General features: G+C 50.9%; 6 protein-coding genes across 6 annotated transcripts; 3 read left to right on the top strand and 3 right to left on the bottom strand.

Moving 5' to 3' along the window:
- Nucleotides 1–16: 16 nt before the first annotated feature.
- On the bottom strand, nt 17–2,161 carry NFIA_040800 (phosphate permease; the record flags this gene model as incomplete). Its single annotated transcript, XM_001266400.1, has 7 exons — nt 17–227; nt 280–449; nt 495–517; nt 568–1,469; nt 1,515–1,867; nt 1,915–2,025; nt 2,084–2,161. 7 exons carry the CDS (start codon nt 2,159–2,161, stop codon nt 17–19), a joined length of 1,848 nt encoding a protein of 615 aa, XP_001266401.1.
- Nucleotides 2,162–2,944: 783 nt separating this feature from the next.
- On the top strand, nt 2,945–4,780 carry NFIA_040790 (uncharacterized protein; the record flags this gene model as incomplete). Its single annotated transcript, XM_001266399.1, has 4 exons — nt 2,945–3,456; nt 3,513–4,118; nt 4,180–4,514; nt 4,563–4,780. 4 exons carry the CDS (start codon nt 2,945–2,947, stop codon nt 4,778–4,780), a joined length of 1,671 nt encoding a protein of 556 aa, XP_001266400.1.
- Nucleotides 4,781–5,336: 556 nt separating this feature from the next.
- On the top strand, nt 5,337–5,899 carry NFIA_040780 (uncharacterized protein; the record flags this gene model as incomplete). The annotated part of the gene is made up of 2 exons (XM_001266398.1): nt 5,337–5,595; nt 5,736–5,899. The coding sequence occupies 2 exons, from the start codon at nt 5,337–5,339 to the stop codon at nt 5,897–5,899; spliced, it is 423 nt and encodes a 140-aa protein (XP_001266399.1).
- Nucleotides 5,900–6,678: 779 nt separating this feature from the next.
- NFIA_040770 (purple acid phosphatase family protein) lies at nt 6,679–8,703 on the top strand (the record flags this gene model as incomplete). The annotated part of the gene is made up of 5 exons (XM_001266397.1): nt 6,679–7,034; nt 7,081–7,386; nt 7,438–7,827; nt 7,874–8,314; nt 8,364–8,703. The coding sequence occupies 5 exons, from the start codon at nt 6,679–6,681 to the stop codon at nt 8,701–8,703; spliced, it is 1,833 nt and encodes a 610-aa protein (XP_001266398.1).
- Nucleotides 8,704–9,117: 414 nt separating this feature from the next.
- Nucleotides 9,118–11,083, bottom strand: plb2 (lysophospholipase Plb2; the record flags this gene model as incomplete). The annotated part of the gene is made up of 3 exons (XM_001266396.1): nt 9,118–10,231; nt 10,501–10,939; nt 11,005–11,083. 3 exons carry the CDS (start codon nt 11,081–11,083, stop codon nt 9,118–9,120), a joined length of 1,632 nt encoding a protein of 543 aa, XP_001266397.1.
- A 725-nt stretch (nt 11,084–11,808) lies between these two features.
- Nucleotides 11,809–13,666, bottom strand: NFIA_040750 (MFS transporter; the record flags this gene model as incomplete). Its single annotated transcript, XM_001266395.1, has 4 exons — nt 11,809–12,061; nt 12,103–12,234; nt 12,289–13,275; nt 13,329–13,666. The coding sequence occupies 4 exons, from the start codon at nt 13,664–13,666 to the stop codon at nt 11,809–11,811; spliced, it is 1,710 nt and encodes a 569-aa protein (XP_001266396.1).
- Between the last annotated feature and the right edge of the window lie 684 nt (nt 13,667–14,350).

Below are 14,350 nucleotides of genomic sequence, written 5' to 3'. Positions count from 1 at the left end.
CCGCAACTATCCAAAATTATACACTAACACTATCCCCATCAACCTGAGTCATTTCAGGGCTTGACCCCCGTGCAGGATATCCATTCGCCACAGCCTGGGAAAACTCAGCATCGGGCATCATCCCATCCGTAAGTTCCTCCAAGGACTTGATCCTTCCATCCTTGTCTCGGACGTCAGGAATGAAGAAATACGTGATGAGGAGGCCCATGAGCATGAAGAAGGATAGGCTAGTCACTTGTCAGTGTGAAATGATCACAAACTTCTCCGAAAGGAGCCTACCAAAGAAGAGCATATCCCAACCAATCTGGGACATTGGTATAGTCTGCTCCATTACCGAAATCCACATAGGCCAGGAAACACTGCGCAAGGACCGAGCCGAGTTTGCCGAATGCAGCGGCGATGCCGTGGCAGGTGCACCGGAATCGAGTTGGAAAGAGTTCAGCAGGGAACTAACGATCAGCCTATTTTCCTGAAGTGCGGATTGGGAGACTTACCATATATGTTGTTGTGTTGGGTCCTAGGCAGCGAGTTAGCGAGGCCACGGACATGGTGTAAGGATATGCTCACCAAAGTTGAAAAATATCTGGCAGAGAATATACAACACCACCAACGCCGACGGATCATCGTGTCCCACCAGATGCTGAAACGAAGCGCCAATGACCACATTTAGCAGAAATAACCAGAAGAATCCATTCAGCTGGATATTGCGCCGACCCAGTTTATCGATCGTGAGGATTGATAGCAGATTCCCCACGATAGCGCCAGAGGAAACAACCACAATACTCTGATATGCTGTTTGAAAGAGTAGCTGATACAGACTAGTCCGGGGCAGCTTGCTTCCGAACCAGATGGTTCGCGTGATCCGAGGACTGATGAGCCCTAGGCCATAGAAGGGAAGATCGAGACAGAACCAGCAGAGGGACGTGGCAGCCAGTTTCCTGAAGTTATCCTTCTGCCTGAGGAAGAGTCTGAAGTCCTTCCAGATTGCCAATGGAGAGGTGGCGCCTTGTTCCGCAAATGCCGCAGCGGAAGCAGGCCGATCTGGCTGTTGGTCGGCTGATTGAGTCGGCGATAGTCGGAATGAACCTGACTCCGGAGAGGGTGGTTCTACACTGTTGACTGATGCACTGTCGATACTAACACGTTGGTAGAACTGTGATACGTCATTGACGGCCTGAAGACTATCTTTGGTGACTTCTGCTGTATAGCGAGGGGACTCGATGATCGTCAGTCGGAACCACAATGCAATAAAGGCAGGCACAGCTCCTAGTCCGACCAGAAGGCGCCAGATGGTGTCAAGACTTCGGATACAGTTTCCTGTACATGTGGTCGTATCAGGGTTGGTGGGGAGATGGTGTTGGAAGCCCGCCACAGCGATGAGAGCAACCAATTGTGCGGCGAGCTGTCCGAGGGACTGACAAAAGAAGACTGTTGCAAGTAGTCGCCCCCGTAGTCGGCTCGGCGCAAACCTGGGATCGTCAGCTGCGGTTACGCCATGCCGAATAGGATCTTACTCTGAACAGATAACTGCCGACAGAGGATAGTCCCCACCCAAACCAATCCCGAGCAGTCCACGCCAAAATAAGAAAAGGGAGATAGCAGACATGGAGTTCTCGACCCCGGAAGACGATAATGCGAGTCCCAGAGTGGCGAAGATCAGAATAACCAACTCCATGCCGTACATCTTGCTTCGTCCCCAGACATCCGCAGCGACGCCAAAGGCGATCTGGCCAAGCAGAACACCGCCTAAAGTGACTATACTGAGAGCCACCTCGTAGTCGTGTCGGACTGCATTCGACTCGGTCCAGTTCGAATGGTTCCAATAGACAATATTCATCATGGGTAGAACCATGTTGACAGAGAAGATCTGCAAAGTCAGTTGATGAATCCTGCCCGATGGGTGCCGTCACGTACAGCATATGCATCGGTGAAAAAGCCGATACCTGCTACGACGACGATCCACATCCACTCCCGTCGTCGAGCACTTTCAAGTCTACCGATGATGTAGGCATGTCTTTGAGCGGGCTGTTTTTACGGTTAGCAACTGATGCATGGCTAAGCTTTTGTATCCACGGGTCCTCACTGTATGGTGCCGGAAGTCCTGATATTCCTTCCATGGGTAGATTCGCAGACCCAGAGCGGCTAAGCGAGGATATCGCATATTGCGCTAAGTATATTGCAAATTGGAGACTGAATCAGGATTCAAGAGGCAAGGACACAATGTCTTCTCCGCTGCCGACTGGCAGCCATCCTGGTCCTAAATCATTATCGATACGAGGCTGACGGCCGTTCTCCAGAGTCAGAGAGCCTCATACTTTTGAAAGTAGTTTGCCCAGGCAAAAATACGAAAGCCGAGCAAAGCCACACAATCTCCCATATCGAAATCCAGGGGCGGAGTCGACTTGAACGTGCCCTGTGGACCACGGGGTCGGCAGCCCTGCACAGACGCGAGACATCTGTCAAACTGCAACTCGAAACGATAGGCTAGATATGAACGACCGAATCGAAATTTCCGAAGGTCTTCGCCAAAGATGCTGTTGGATCAATCCACGTTGTGTAGACGACGGCAGCTATTGGATCGGGGGAACGAAGCTATCGATGCTACTCCGTACTCTAGTCCCCTTGGCGCCACCACGTGTGATGGATGACCTTGTATATTATGAATGCCCTTCACTGCCACAAAGCGCCCATTGACATGCTTCTGACGAGGCATGTATTCTTCCGCTGCTCGTGGGAGGCAGGCGTATTTTGAGCCGCCAGCCTCTTAACGCCCGGGCCAGGCTATCAGAGAGGGTGGGGATCAGCTCGCGTGTCGTTTCTTCCCATGGCCCATGCTCATTCTTCGAGTTCCACTTTTGCTGATCCATGGATGCAACCTGATCCTCTTCGGCATTACTACCTTGAGAAATTCAGCGCTATTGTTTAACTATCGACGTTATCCGGGATGAGCTTCGGCTGGAGTGTCGGAGATGTGTTACAAGCCGCCAAGATCGCCTGGGATGTCTACAAGTGTATTGCTGACGGAACTCAAAATGCGAAAGTTGACTTCATACAGTTCAAAGCAGAGTTTGAGTTGATGAGAGCGACCATCGAGGAGTTACAAGAGGCAGAGAAAGATGTCCCAGTCTCCAAGAGGGTCGCTCTCGGTCAGTCCTATCAGCAGACGATCATCGAATGCGCCGAATTCGTCAAGAAGCACCAATGGCTAGCGAGCAATATACATTCAGGCGGATCGAAAGAACCGTTAAAATGGCAGAAAGTCTCGGACAGAGTCAAGACGCTTTTCCACCAAATTTCGTGGCCGATAGAACGCAAAGAAGCCGAACGACTGCGCCGTGCGCTTGAGCGAAATGTCCAGCTAGCGAACTTGATGGCAACCAATACCGTGATTGATATACAGAAACAGAATAGACACGAAAATAGGCAGGAGAATTTAGAAATCCTGCGTGCAATTAAGTATGCTGAAGACCGTTCCGCCGTAATTCCCGAACCGTGACTGACTAACCTGGCAGAATCATGAGCCTACAGATATCGTTCATCCTCCGCCAATGCATGCCAGGGCATAGTTCTAACAACGGCGAGAATACATTGGAAAGCCGGCTCTTGTCCGAACTTGGCCGGCGAGCTTTACCACGGTTACGAGACACTGAACAGCAGCAACCCTTGCTCGAATTTCCAGGCTCAAGGTCCGACGAGCGGGAATCGAAGCCCCTTCTTCGTATCCAAGATGTCTCCCAAAAGCTAGAGCATCTTATAATGCGCCGTGACATGCCCGTCGTCGGCTTCCTAGACCAGATTCGAGAGGATATTCGTGGCGCCTTGAATCAGGCTGGGTTCAGACATGTCACCGTCCCCGGCCAACTGGCGCTGAACGCACCAACCAAACCCAAGGAGCCCACTCGGATTTTGAACAAGGAGATTGATGAGTGGGAAAAATTCAGTGACTGGGTCAAATTCCAGCTCCTACATCAAGAACGGGCCATCACCCCTGCACTAAGGGAGCACTCGCCGCATGATAATGACCCTCCCGGGGAACCGCCGCCCACGCCTCCACTAAATGAGCCGATCAGTACACGCTACAGGTATACTAGAGTAGAGACGCAATGTCCTGTAACGATGTATGTTTCTGATCAGGAGATATAGATGTATTTGTGCCTTGCTTACATTACATTGACACAGACATTTTCCGGATCCGAATCTCAAAAATCATGAATTGCACAAACCGGTTAAATGCACAATAAGCGTCTACCTGCATCACCGCACCCGCGATGTTGGCTTGATCGAGGCGACAGATGTGACTGGCGGCGTGAAAATAACTCATCGGATTCACGAGGCAACGTTCAGAGGAGCCCAGAGCTCCATGATCCCATATATCGAGAGTGCGCATGTTGTCAACGATCCGATCACTCCGTTCAGAATATGCTTCCAGGGGTCTCATCGTGTTAAGATAGAGACGAACGGCGCTATCGAAAGATATGCCATCTCGCCGGTATATACCTGCCGGAAGCATGCTGGTGAGTCCTACTATCTCAGTTCGGACTGCAGCTCCTAACCAGATCCAGACTTTGTCGCTTTTCAGAGCATACTTCTAGGACGAAGCATTCTCTACTGCGGAGATGTTAAGTATATAAACGCCGACGGCGTAGAGGAACGTTGTTCGCTGGAGACCATTCGTGTCCTCCAGGACCCGCTCACATCAGCCCGGAGTTTACTCTACTTTGGCAAACTCAAACACGGCTCCAACGCAAAGATGGGCTTTTTGGAATGGCCTCGTATGTAATGTGCCTTCGGGATCTGTCTACCTGCGATGCAGTTACTGAATATACCAGTGGACGGATTCGTTGAACTCAAGTACTCGAAGCTATCAACCAGGCTTCAACTGCAGGGAGAGGCCATAACGAGACGGAACTCGATGGGTAGTATTGGCAGCATGATGTCGAACGATTCACGCCACTCGACCATGTCAATGTCCAGTTCAGGTCGCCACATAAGGCAGCTAGCAATTGTATTTCATGATGAGAGAGGTACGTTAGTTCCATGCAAGTTTGATGTGGGATCATGTTGACATTTGATAGATTGTGAAACATTCCGCAAGGTTCTGCGGCCACAATGAGGGAAACGATAATCACTTCTGCAACTATAAATAGCGACTCGAAATACTAATGAGGCTGTATCTCACGTATAATGATATTAATGCAATACCGCAATGGACAAGGATACTTGACCAATACAGTAACCCGCTGTCCTTGAATAAGGAGGACTCGGAGTCTAGTTATCTGCAATTATAAGTCTCGGACTGGTACAATCGTCCGCACTACAGGCATTATCTGCAGCGCATGAGCAAGCCCCGGTCACGAAATCAGAGGATCCGCAGAAGCATCCAATGTCCAAGATGCCTCCGGTACATCGTCGAAAGTCTCGCATACACTCAGTATTTCTCCAACGAGACTCTGGGCCGCTCTGCGGACCAGGAAAGCATGACACGGGTGCTCAATAAAACAACCGGCGGGCCGGATGGACATGGATATAAGGATGGAAGGGCTTATGTACCGCGCACACGGATCAACACGTATAAATGGATGCCTGCTTATGAGGGTAAAAGGGGCAATCTGCAGGTACATTTCCCGGGCCTTGAAGAACATCGATAGTCACATATGTCCAAGTGGGTGGATATTAACGAAATGTTGCCGGAAGAGTTGGAGGATCCATTGGAAGAAACGGAGTATTTGAACCAGGCTACGGCATTCTGGACAAGGCTAGGAACGGCGAGGGAGACTATTACATTGATGGAGAAAAAGATTGGTTGATGCCAAATGGCAATATAGGCAAAATTGACGAGGTTAAGAAGACGGAGATGGCCAATTTGCGAGTTGGAGGGCGTTGCAAGGCGAGCGAATGATGTTGAGGCAGTTCAACAACGCCTGGGAGTTGAAAACGCCCCGAAGAAATCCATTTCAATGTCATCGGCACATTTTTTTTTGGATGGTCTTTCAAGATAAGATATCTTTCCTCATGCAGACTGCCGACCCCTTTTCAAGCCTCATGTTCCGCTGGGGCCGAGAGTCCGAACACCTTCTGCTTTCGGAAATCATGACGATATACCCTTTTTACCGGTCCACCGCTAAACCTCTTAAAAATGAGAAGAGAGATTGTAATGCCATCTATATCCCTTGAGCCAGTAAATAAGGCCTAACGGTGCGACAGGACTTTCAGATATTAACATATTCATGACATATCATCATCATGACAGAGTCCAGGATCCGTGCTCTAGTAGACAAGTACCGCAACATGTCACTACCAATGAAGGATAAGCAACAATATGTCCATGGCCCAATGGGCATTGCTTTCTCGGCTAGTTTACTTAGAGGTGCCTGGCCTGATTGTTATCAGCCAATGGTGATCGCTATCAGTCGGCACATGCTAGCCCAAGCTTAACCGAAGCTTTGCCAAGTTATGAATCCTGTATACGAGCTCACTAAGTCACTAGTACTTCCCTGTTAGTCTTGGCCAATTGCTGATCTCGGCATTTGCACGTGTGACACGCTTGTTGACAACGGTCTTCCGACGGAGGTTGCGTCTCCAACAGCTAGATAAGCAGCTGGACTGATTTAAGTCAGTCCATCGCTTCGATGGATCGGAATTCTGTCAATCGACAACGCTCTTCATAGAGGCACCAAAATGAAGACAACCACCGCTTCGGCTCTGCTTGTTGCCCTTGCTGCGACGACCGCTCAGGCCCGTCCCGTGGTGGATGAGAGCTATCCGTACACCGGTCCCGCTGTTCCCGTCGGCGACTGGGTTGATCCAACCGTTAATGGCAACGGCAAAGGATTCCCCCGTTTGGTGGAACCTCCTGCTGTGAAGCCTGCGACGGCGAACCCCAAGAACAATGTCAACGTGATTTCGCTGTCCTATTTGCCGGATGGCATGCACATTCACTACCAGACGCCGTTCGGACTGGGTGTGACGCCTTCCGTTAAATGGGGCAAGGATCCCAAGCACCTCGATCGAGTCGCTCATGGATATAGCCACACGTATGTTCTGGCCTCTGAGTTAGAAAACTGAAACTGACTCCCATAGGTATGACCGCACGCCACCGTGCTCCGAAATCAAAGCCGTCACTCAGTGCAGCCAGTTCTTCCACGAGGTCAGCCTCGACAAGCTCGAGTCAGGAACAACGTACTACTACCAGATTCCTGCCGCCAACGGCACTACTCAATCTGAAGTTCTGAGCTTCAAGACCGCTCAGCGCGCGGGAGATCGCCGTCCCTTCAGTGTGGCCGTCCTAAATGACATGGGGTACACCAATGCAGGCGGCTCGTTCAAACAGCTCGTCAAGGCCGCCAACGAGGGTACCGCGTTTGCCTGGCACGGCGGTGACATCAGGTAATATCTTCTTCGATCTATTTGTCAACAGTGACTAAAGCATACAATCAGCTATGCCGATGATTGGTATTCGGGTATCCTGCCTTGTGAAGACGACTGGCCCGTCTGCTACAATGGCACTAGCACGGAGTTGCCAGGGGGAGGACCTGTTCCCGATGAGTACAAAAAGCCTCTTCCAGCGGGTGAGATTCCCAACCAGGGCGGTCCCCAGGGAGGCGATATGAGTGTCCTCTACGAGTCCAACTGGGATCTGTGGCAGCAGTGGCTGGGAAATGTCACGCTGAAGATGCCCTACATGGTTCTACCCGGTAACCACGAGGCTGCGTGCGCCGAGTTTGATGGCCCCGGCAACGTGTTGACCGCATATCTAAACAACGGCGTCTCCAACGGCACTGCTCCTAAGGCCAACCTGACCTACTACACATGCCCTCCATCCCAACGGTAAGATCCATCCCCCGCTATCCCCAGTACCAGCTAACCCGGACAGGAACTTCACCGCGTACCAGCACCGCTTCCGCATGCCTGGCCCCGAAACCGGCGGCGTCGGCAACTTTTGGTACTCGTTCGACTACGGCCTCGCTCACTTCATCTCCATGGACGGCGAGACCGACTTCGCCAACAGCCCCGAATCGCCGTTCCAGGCGGATATCAAGGGCAACGAGACGCACCCCAAAGCCTCAGAGACGTACATCACCGACAGCGGCCCCTTTGGCGCCGTCGACGGCAGCTACAAGGATACCAAGTCCTACGCGCAGTACAAGTGGCTGAAGAAAGATCTCGCCAGCGTCGATCGCAAGAAGACACCCTGGGTGTTCGTCATGAGCCACCGGCCCATGTACAGCTCCGCGTACTCGAGCTACCAGAAGAATCTCCGTGCTGCGTTCGAGCGATTGTTCCTGCAGTACGGCGTTGATGCTTATCTCTCTGGGTATGTTGCATCTTTCCCTCGCCGGGAACGCAGATACTAACTGATGCAGTCACATCCACTGGTACGAGCGCATGTACCCCCTCGGCGCGAACGGAACCATCGATTCGGCGTCGATTGTCAACAACCACACCTACCGCACCAACCCTGGAAAGTCCATCACCCACATCGTCAACGGAATGGCTGGCAACATCGAGAGCCACAGCGAGTTCAGCAACGGCCAGGGCCTCCAGAATATTACTGCCTTGCTGGACACCACGCACTTTGGTATCAGTAAGCTTACTGTGCTGAGTGAGAAGGAGGTCAAGTGGGAGTTTATCCGCGGTGACGATGGCTCTGTTGGTGACTATTTGACCCTGCGTAAGGAAAAGACACAATGTAAGGGGAACTAGGCGCTGGTGGAGGAGTATAAGCCGCAGGAGCTGTATATAATGGGGACCCCTGTATGTAGCTTGATTTGTGAAACTGCATAACCAATAAAACATGCATGATAGTCTGTATCATTACCCTCGTCTTCCATATGCAAGTAAGCAGGTGCATCAATCTCAATGTCCTCACCAAGTATCAATAGTCCCGTCAAAGACAACGGGACCTGAGATATCAATGACTGGCGACGTCATATCCAATCCATACAATTCGGGGCAGTCAAAAGCACGACATTTTCCTTCTCCTTGTCCTCCTACTGGCGCAGGATAACCATCCTCAGCATTCATTTCTAGTCAAAAGGGGGGACATGAATTGAATATTAATTAAACTATCGCGGTTCTTTGTGTCCTAAGTCCACTGTCCTACTGTCATCTACTTACCTACTGCAGTTTCAACGTCGGATAATAATCCCCAGGAGTAGTTGCATTTACGGTACCATTCCAACAGTACTTCTTGAAACAAGTCGAGCAGATCTCCGGGACTGTCGTATTTGTGCGTTCAAAACTCCGACTCAATATAGCGCAAGCAAGACAAGACGGCCAGTTGGAGTCCACTGTCCCATTCCCCAGTGTTGCCACATCGTAGCCATTCTCAATGATGGCGTTGCGTTCACTAGTATTGTATTGCAGATCGAACGTGGACACGTTGGACGGGTATATATACGGGGCGTTCGGAATATAAACGACAAGCGGAGAGCCAGTCATGTTTGAACTATTGCAGCCAAAGAATGTCGGGCGGTTGTTCAAACCAAGGTTGACGAATGTGTTTTGATCAGGCACAGAGGGAAAAGGCAGACCACTGTTCGTTTCTGATGAGTCTACGTTTCGCTCATATGTGGCGACCATGGATGTCCCATTGGGCCACCTTGTAGTCGTGTCCGCTGACGAGTCGAGAGCCAAAATCACGTCAACGTGACGTTGGGGCTGAAGAAGGGGATCGAGCGGGATGTTCTGGAGATCTTCTCCTCCATCCACCAAGGTCAATGAGGGCGATGTTGTATATTTGGACTGGCTCGCATAGCGATAGAAAGGGTTAGGCTTGTAGACGGCGATATCATTGTTCTCGGACCCGATACCCCCCAGAATCGCACTGATGGAGTCCTTCACGGCTGGTGGCGCGTCGGTATCGTTCATATGCAGGAATGCTTGATTGAACAGGGATGACGACGTGCCCATGATGAACCCTGCGTTATCGAATCCTCGAACACACTTTTCACCTGTCGCTAGTGTTCCTTTCGAAAAGTTCGATCCCAGGAATTCTAGGGAAACGAAGGCGGATAGAGATTCGTCCCAGCTTCCAAATTCCCAAGGGTTAAACTCGAAGACCGTAGTGTTCGTGGGTACTACGGTCTCGCCCGGAGCTCGACCATCAGCGATGACCAAGGGCATAGGCATCGTCCCAGCTTGGAAATCCTTGCTTAGAGCAATCGACGACCAGGTATAACTGACACCACCTTCAGGCGCATTGATGAGTTGGTAAGAGAGAGAACGTCCCCTGTATTCCATAGTGAGCATTCCTTTCTCTCTCCAGAGCGCACGGCAACAAAAGCATACCAGTAATCTGTGATAGAGACCTCGTAGCCGGCATCCGACTTCCCATCCACCGCACCCAACAACTATGAATAATACTTCCCCGTGCTGAAATCCCATGTGGAGCTTTGAGTCGGACCACTGAAGATAGAATCCTGAAACTGCCACACAGAACTATTGTCTCGTAACGACGATACATCCGAGAAATTGTTCATATAGATCGACCCAACCAACCAACTTCCACCACTGAGCCCCGAAAGGTAAGTAGCCGACTGTAGGATACCTCCCAGTTGGCCGCTGTGAGTTGAGTTCGTGGTCCGATTATCAAACGCCTGCAGTGCACCTCCACCATTCATCAAGGCTCGATAGCCACCGCCAGACACTGCAATTCCAATATTGGGCAAGGCAGATGCATTAGCCGAATGATTAGCAATATAGGCCGACCCATTGAAAGAACCGAGGTCGACTCGGCTGAGAAACGCTTTCAGGGCGTCTCTGGTATTGTTTCTTCGTGCTTTCAGCCAGGAGGTCTCGGCGTTCGATAGGGCAGTGGCATTGCGGATAGATGGCCGATTCGAAGGGCAGGTCTCGCCTTCAGGGGTGTATCCGTTGGGTGCATTAGGTAACGCACGATTGACAAGGGCAGTAGCTAATAAAGCTCCATTGGCAAGGGCTGAAAGATTGGTGCTTAGCACATGTACTGCCGTACAAGTAGTGGAACTGGTGAAAATTACTCACAGAGAGGTAATAGTAGAACTATGAGGAAGGATAAATAAAACAGGGTAACCCTGGTCAATTCAACACGATTCCCATACATCTTGATGATGATGAATAGACAAACTACTGAATGAAGTTTGTGCAGATTGCAGTATACTTGGGTACCAATTTCTACTTAGTGTTGGAAGGCCTTCAGGATATATACCTAGCCCTGAGCTAAGAGTTGGGTGTAATGATTTCCCCACAATATGCTTCTGCTAAATTGGGTGAGAATGGTGATTAATATAACACTATTAGTTCCAAAGCTTAATTCTATTTGAATTGTCTAGATCTACACCTTCGATGACATAAGTTCAATTTTGTCAGGATGCGCCATGGTTCATTAAACCTACGAACGGCCGACCACAAAATCAGTGGCTCATAATGACAGCATAACTTTCCATGAAATCATGAATGGTAACCTGATCATTTAATGTAGGTGAATTCAGAAAGAGTTCAAGATCAATTGATCCCCAGTGAAACGAAACTCAGAGCGCCCTGACAAAGAACCCGTCCATACACTATGTTTCCCCGAAGTCCAGTCGAATCAAAGAGACATAGAGGGACTTGGACCTAGTTGAAAGGAGTATGAGCTACAGGACCGACGTATACTTTGAGCTGCTTGCGTACATACTTGACTTTGTAAAGTGTGAAATTACCCGCGAAAGACTATCCATCGCCTTACACTACTATACTCAAGGACCAGGCTGTATAACTTGCGTATTACTCTTCATGCCTCATATCATTAATCATATCGTGGTATCTAGTCTATACTCTATGCAATCATCAAACGTCGTACTGCTTTTGTGTCTCCGGATAGACAGGAGCACCGGCCGATCGACTCTTACTTCTCAGCCAAGGGCCGTACACCATGAATGCAATTGGAATCGGCACCATTACTGCTGCAATGCAGCCCAGCATCGTCCCAGCCCATTGGACGCCAAGATTCTCCATCATCTGTCGAGAGAATAGGGGAAATGCGCATCCGACTGCGGAACGGAGGATAGTGTTTGCTGCGATCGTGGAAGCAGCCCTGGTACTATTAGCAGGGAGATACATATAGTAAAGACAGCAACTTACAAAGTAGGATAGCAGTCAACGATGTAGTTGAAGCACTGCAGGAAGATGCAGAAGATGCCGAAGCCAGTCAGAATGCCAGAGGAAATAGGCACCATCCAGTGAATAGACGAGGTATAGCCAGTCCAGCCGAACCTGCAACAGTCAGTAAAAGTTTTTCTATGCAGAGTACAGAAGATAAATCCATACCAAAACATGCCTGCAGCAAAGGTGATTCCTCCCACAATAGCCGGGGGAAGACGCCACTCAGGCACAGGAACGTCTCCATTCGCAGCCAGCTTCTTGATATACGAGCCTTGAAGGAACAGAATGAAGATGCCACCCAGTAATTCTCCAACGATCAGGCCGACGAACGCCAGTCCCCCCTCGCCCATGTTCATCCCGTACACCCCCTGGAAGACGACAGGGTATGCACCGAGCAGGGCATAGATGAGCCCGTAGATAAACGAGATATACAGTGAGATAAGCAGCAGAATCGGCTCTGTGAACAGCATCTTCAACGGCCTGGTAAAATTATTCCGCACCAGCTCGTGGAAATCAACCTCCACCTCATCCTGCTTCGCATGGATACCCCAATTATGCGTCTGCCGCCGCAGCGTCGCCGCCTTGCGCACCAGAATAACAGGCGCATACGTCTCATTCAGGAACAGCACAACGAGCACAAATCCCACCAACACCATTATCGCAGAGATGTACATCGTCCAGCGCCAACCGAGCGCACTCATCGTGATGAACCCACCAACAAACGGCGCCGCAAACGGACCGATGAAGACGGCCATGCAGAAGATGGACATGACGATCCCGCGCTGCGCATTGTTGAAAAGATCCGCAAAGACAGCAGGCACAACGGCGATCGGGCTCGCGGCGAACAAGCCCGCGAAGAACCGGCAGATCATGAGAGTCTGAAAGTCCTTCCCCGTTGCGCAGCCCACAGTGAAAATCCCGCACCCCAGGAGGCCCAGGGACAGCGGCCAGCGCCGTCCGATGAGCTCCGACGCAGGGGCCCAGATGGTTGGCCCAGCGGCGAAGCCGAGCACGTACAGTGTGACGCCGAGCGAGCCGACTTCCTGGCTGACGTGGAATTCCTTGCTGGTGGAGGCAATGGCTGCGGAGAAGACGGCACTGGCGAATGAGCCGGCGAAGGTGCCGTAGCAGAGGATGCAGACCAGGAAGATTCTGTCAATCCGCATTAGCACCTTTGCAGACAGCTATGTACGAGGAAATACTACCTTCGGGTCATGGACCAGTTGTATGGGTGTAGGGGATCCTCCGCTCCATCGAATTCGACGACGAATGTTTCCGGATCGGGAAGTAAGGGAGGGTATTCCTTGCCGGCGCCCATGGGTAGCCATGCATCGCGGGGTGCAGGGCCGCGTGTGGAGCCCACGGTGGTCTTTTGCTGGAGTCGGTAGGTGTTGATGCGGGTGAGTTCGAGGGGTTCGAGATGGTCTACCGTTTCGTCGGAGAGGCAGTCGCTGGCGCTGTCGAGGGGTTGGCTGCCATGGTGGTCATCATGGAAAGCTCTGGGCGAATGTGAATCCAGAGTGGAACTCTCTGGGTGGTCCATTCTCCGTCAGAGAGCTGCTCCTTTGCTTCGGTGTCTACAGCTCTACGACTCTAAGGAGCCTGTCTCTGGTATATAACACCATCCTCCCACGTCCAGGCCGCGGTGGATCAGACAATTTTTTCATGGTTGGGTGTCAGTTGCCATTGATGGCTGCCAGATGGAGCTCATAGTGATGTAGGAGATCCATACTTTTCCGAAGTTTTATATAATATTTATAGAAGCTGGCCAGAACGCAGGCACATCAGCCTCCATCAGCCACAGGGGAGTTTCCGATATGCAGCATTGTCCAATGGCTTTTCGCCAGTCTGGCAGGCACAGTTGATAAAGAATCGGCTATGGACGGCACTGTGGCTGATGAATCGTCCTAAAATGGTGAAAATTTCGCATCTGAGGCACGTGAGCGAGGATAGCCGCGTCTGTCCGAGTTTGGCCGATAGTATCCGTTATCAGTTCAGGGCAGACCATCCGACTACTGTTCAAGATATTTCCTTGGAATATCCCGAGAAGAAGATCAGAACCATCCGATATGGCCATAATCGATGCCGGGAATCCGGTTGGTGTACGGCACACCGCAGGCAAGGATTTCGCTGAAACCTGGTGATGCATAACGGCAGAATCTTCCGATGACTGACTCGTGTCATGCATGAGATAGTATTATGGATGGATATTCACCTACTAAGAGAG

Source organism: Aspergillus fischeri, genomic scaffold, assembly GCF_000149645.3.
Source record: "Aspergillus fischeri NRRL 181 1099437636247 genomic scaffold, whole genome shotgun sequence".
Lineage (NCBI taxonomy): Eukaryota > Fungi > Ascomycota > Eurotiomycetes > Eurotiales > Aspergillaceae > Aspergillus > Aspergillus fischeri.
Note: the sequence above shows the minus strand (reverse complement) of the source record. Positions and strands in the feature narration are given on the sequence as shown.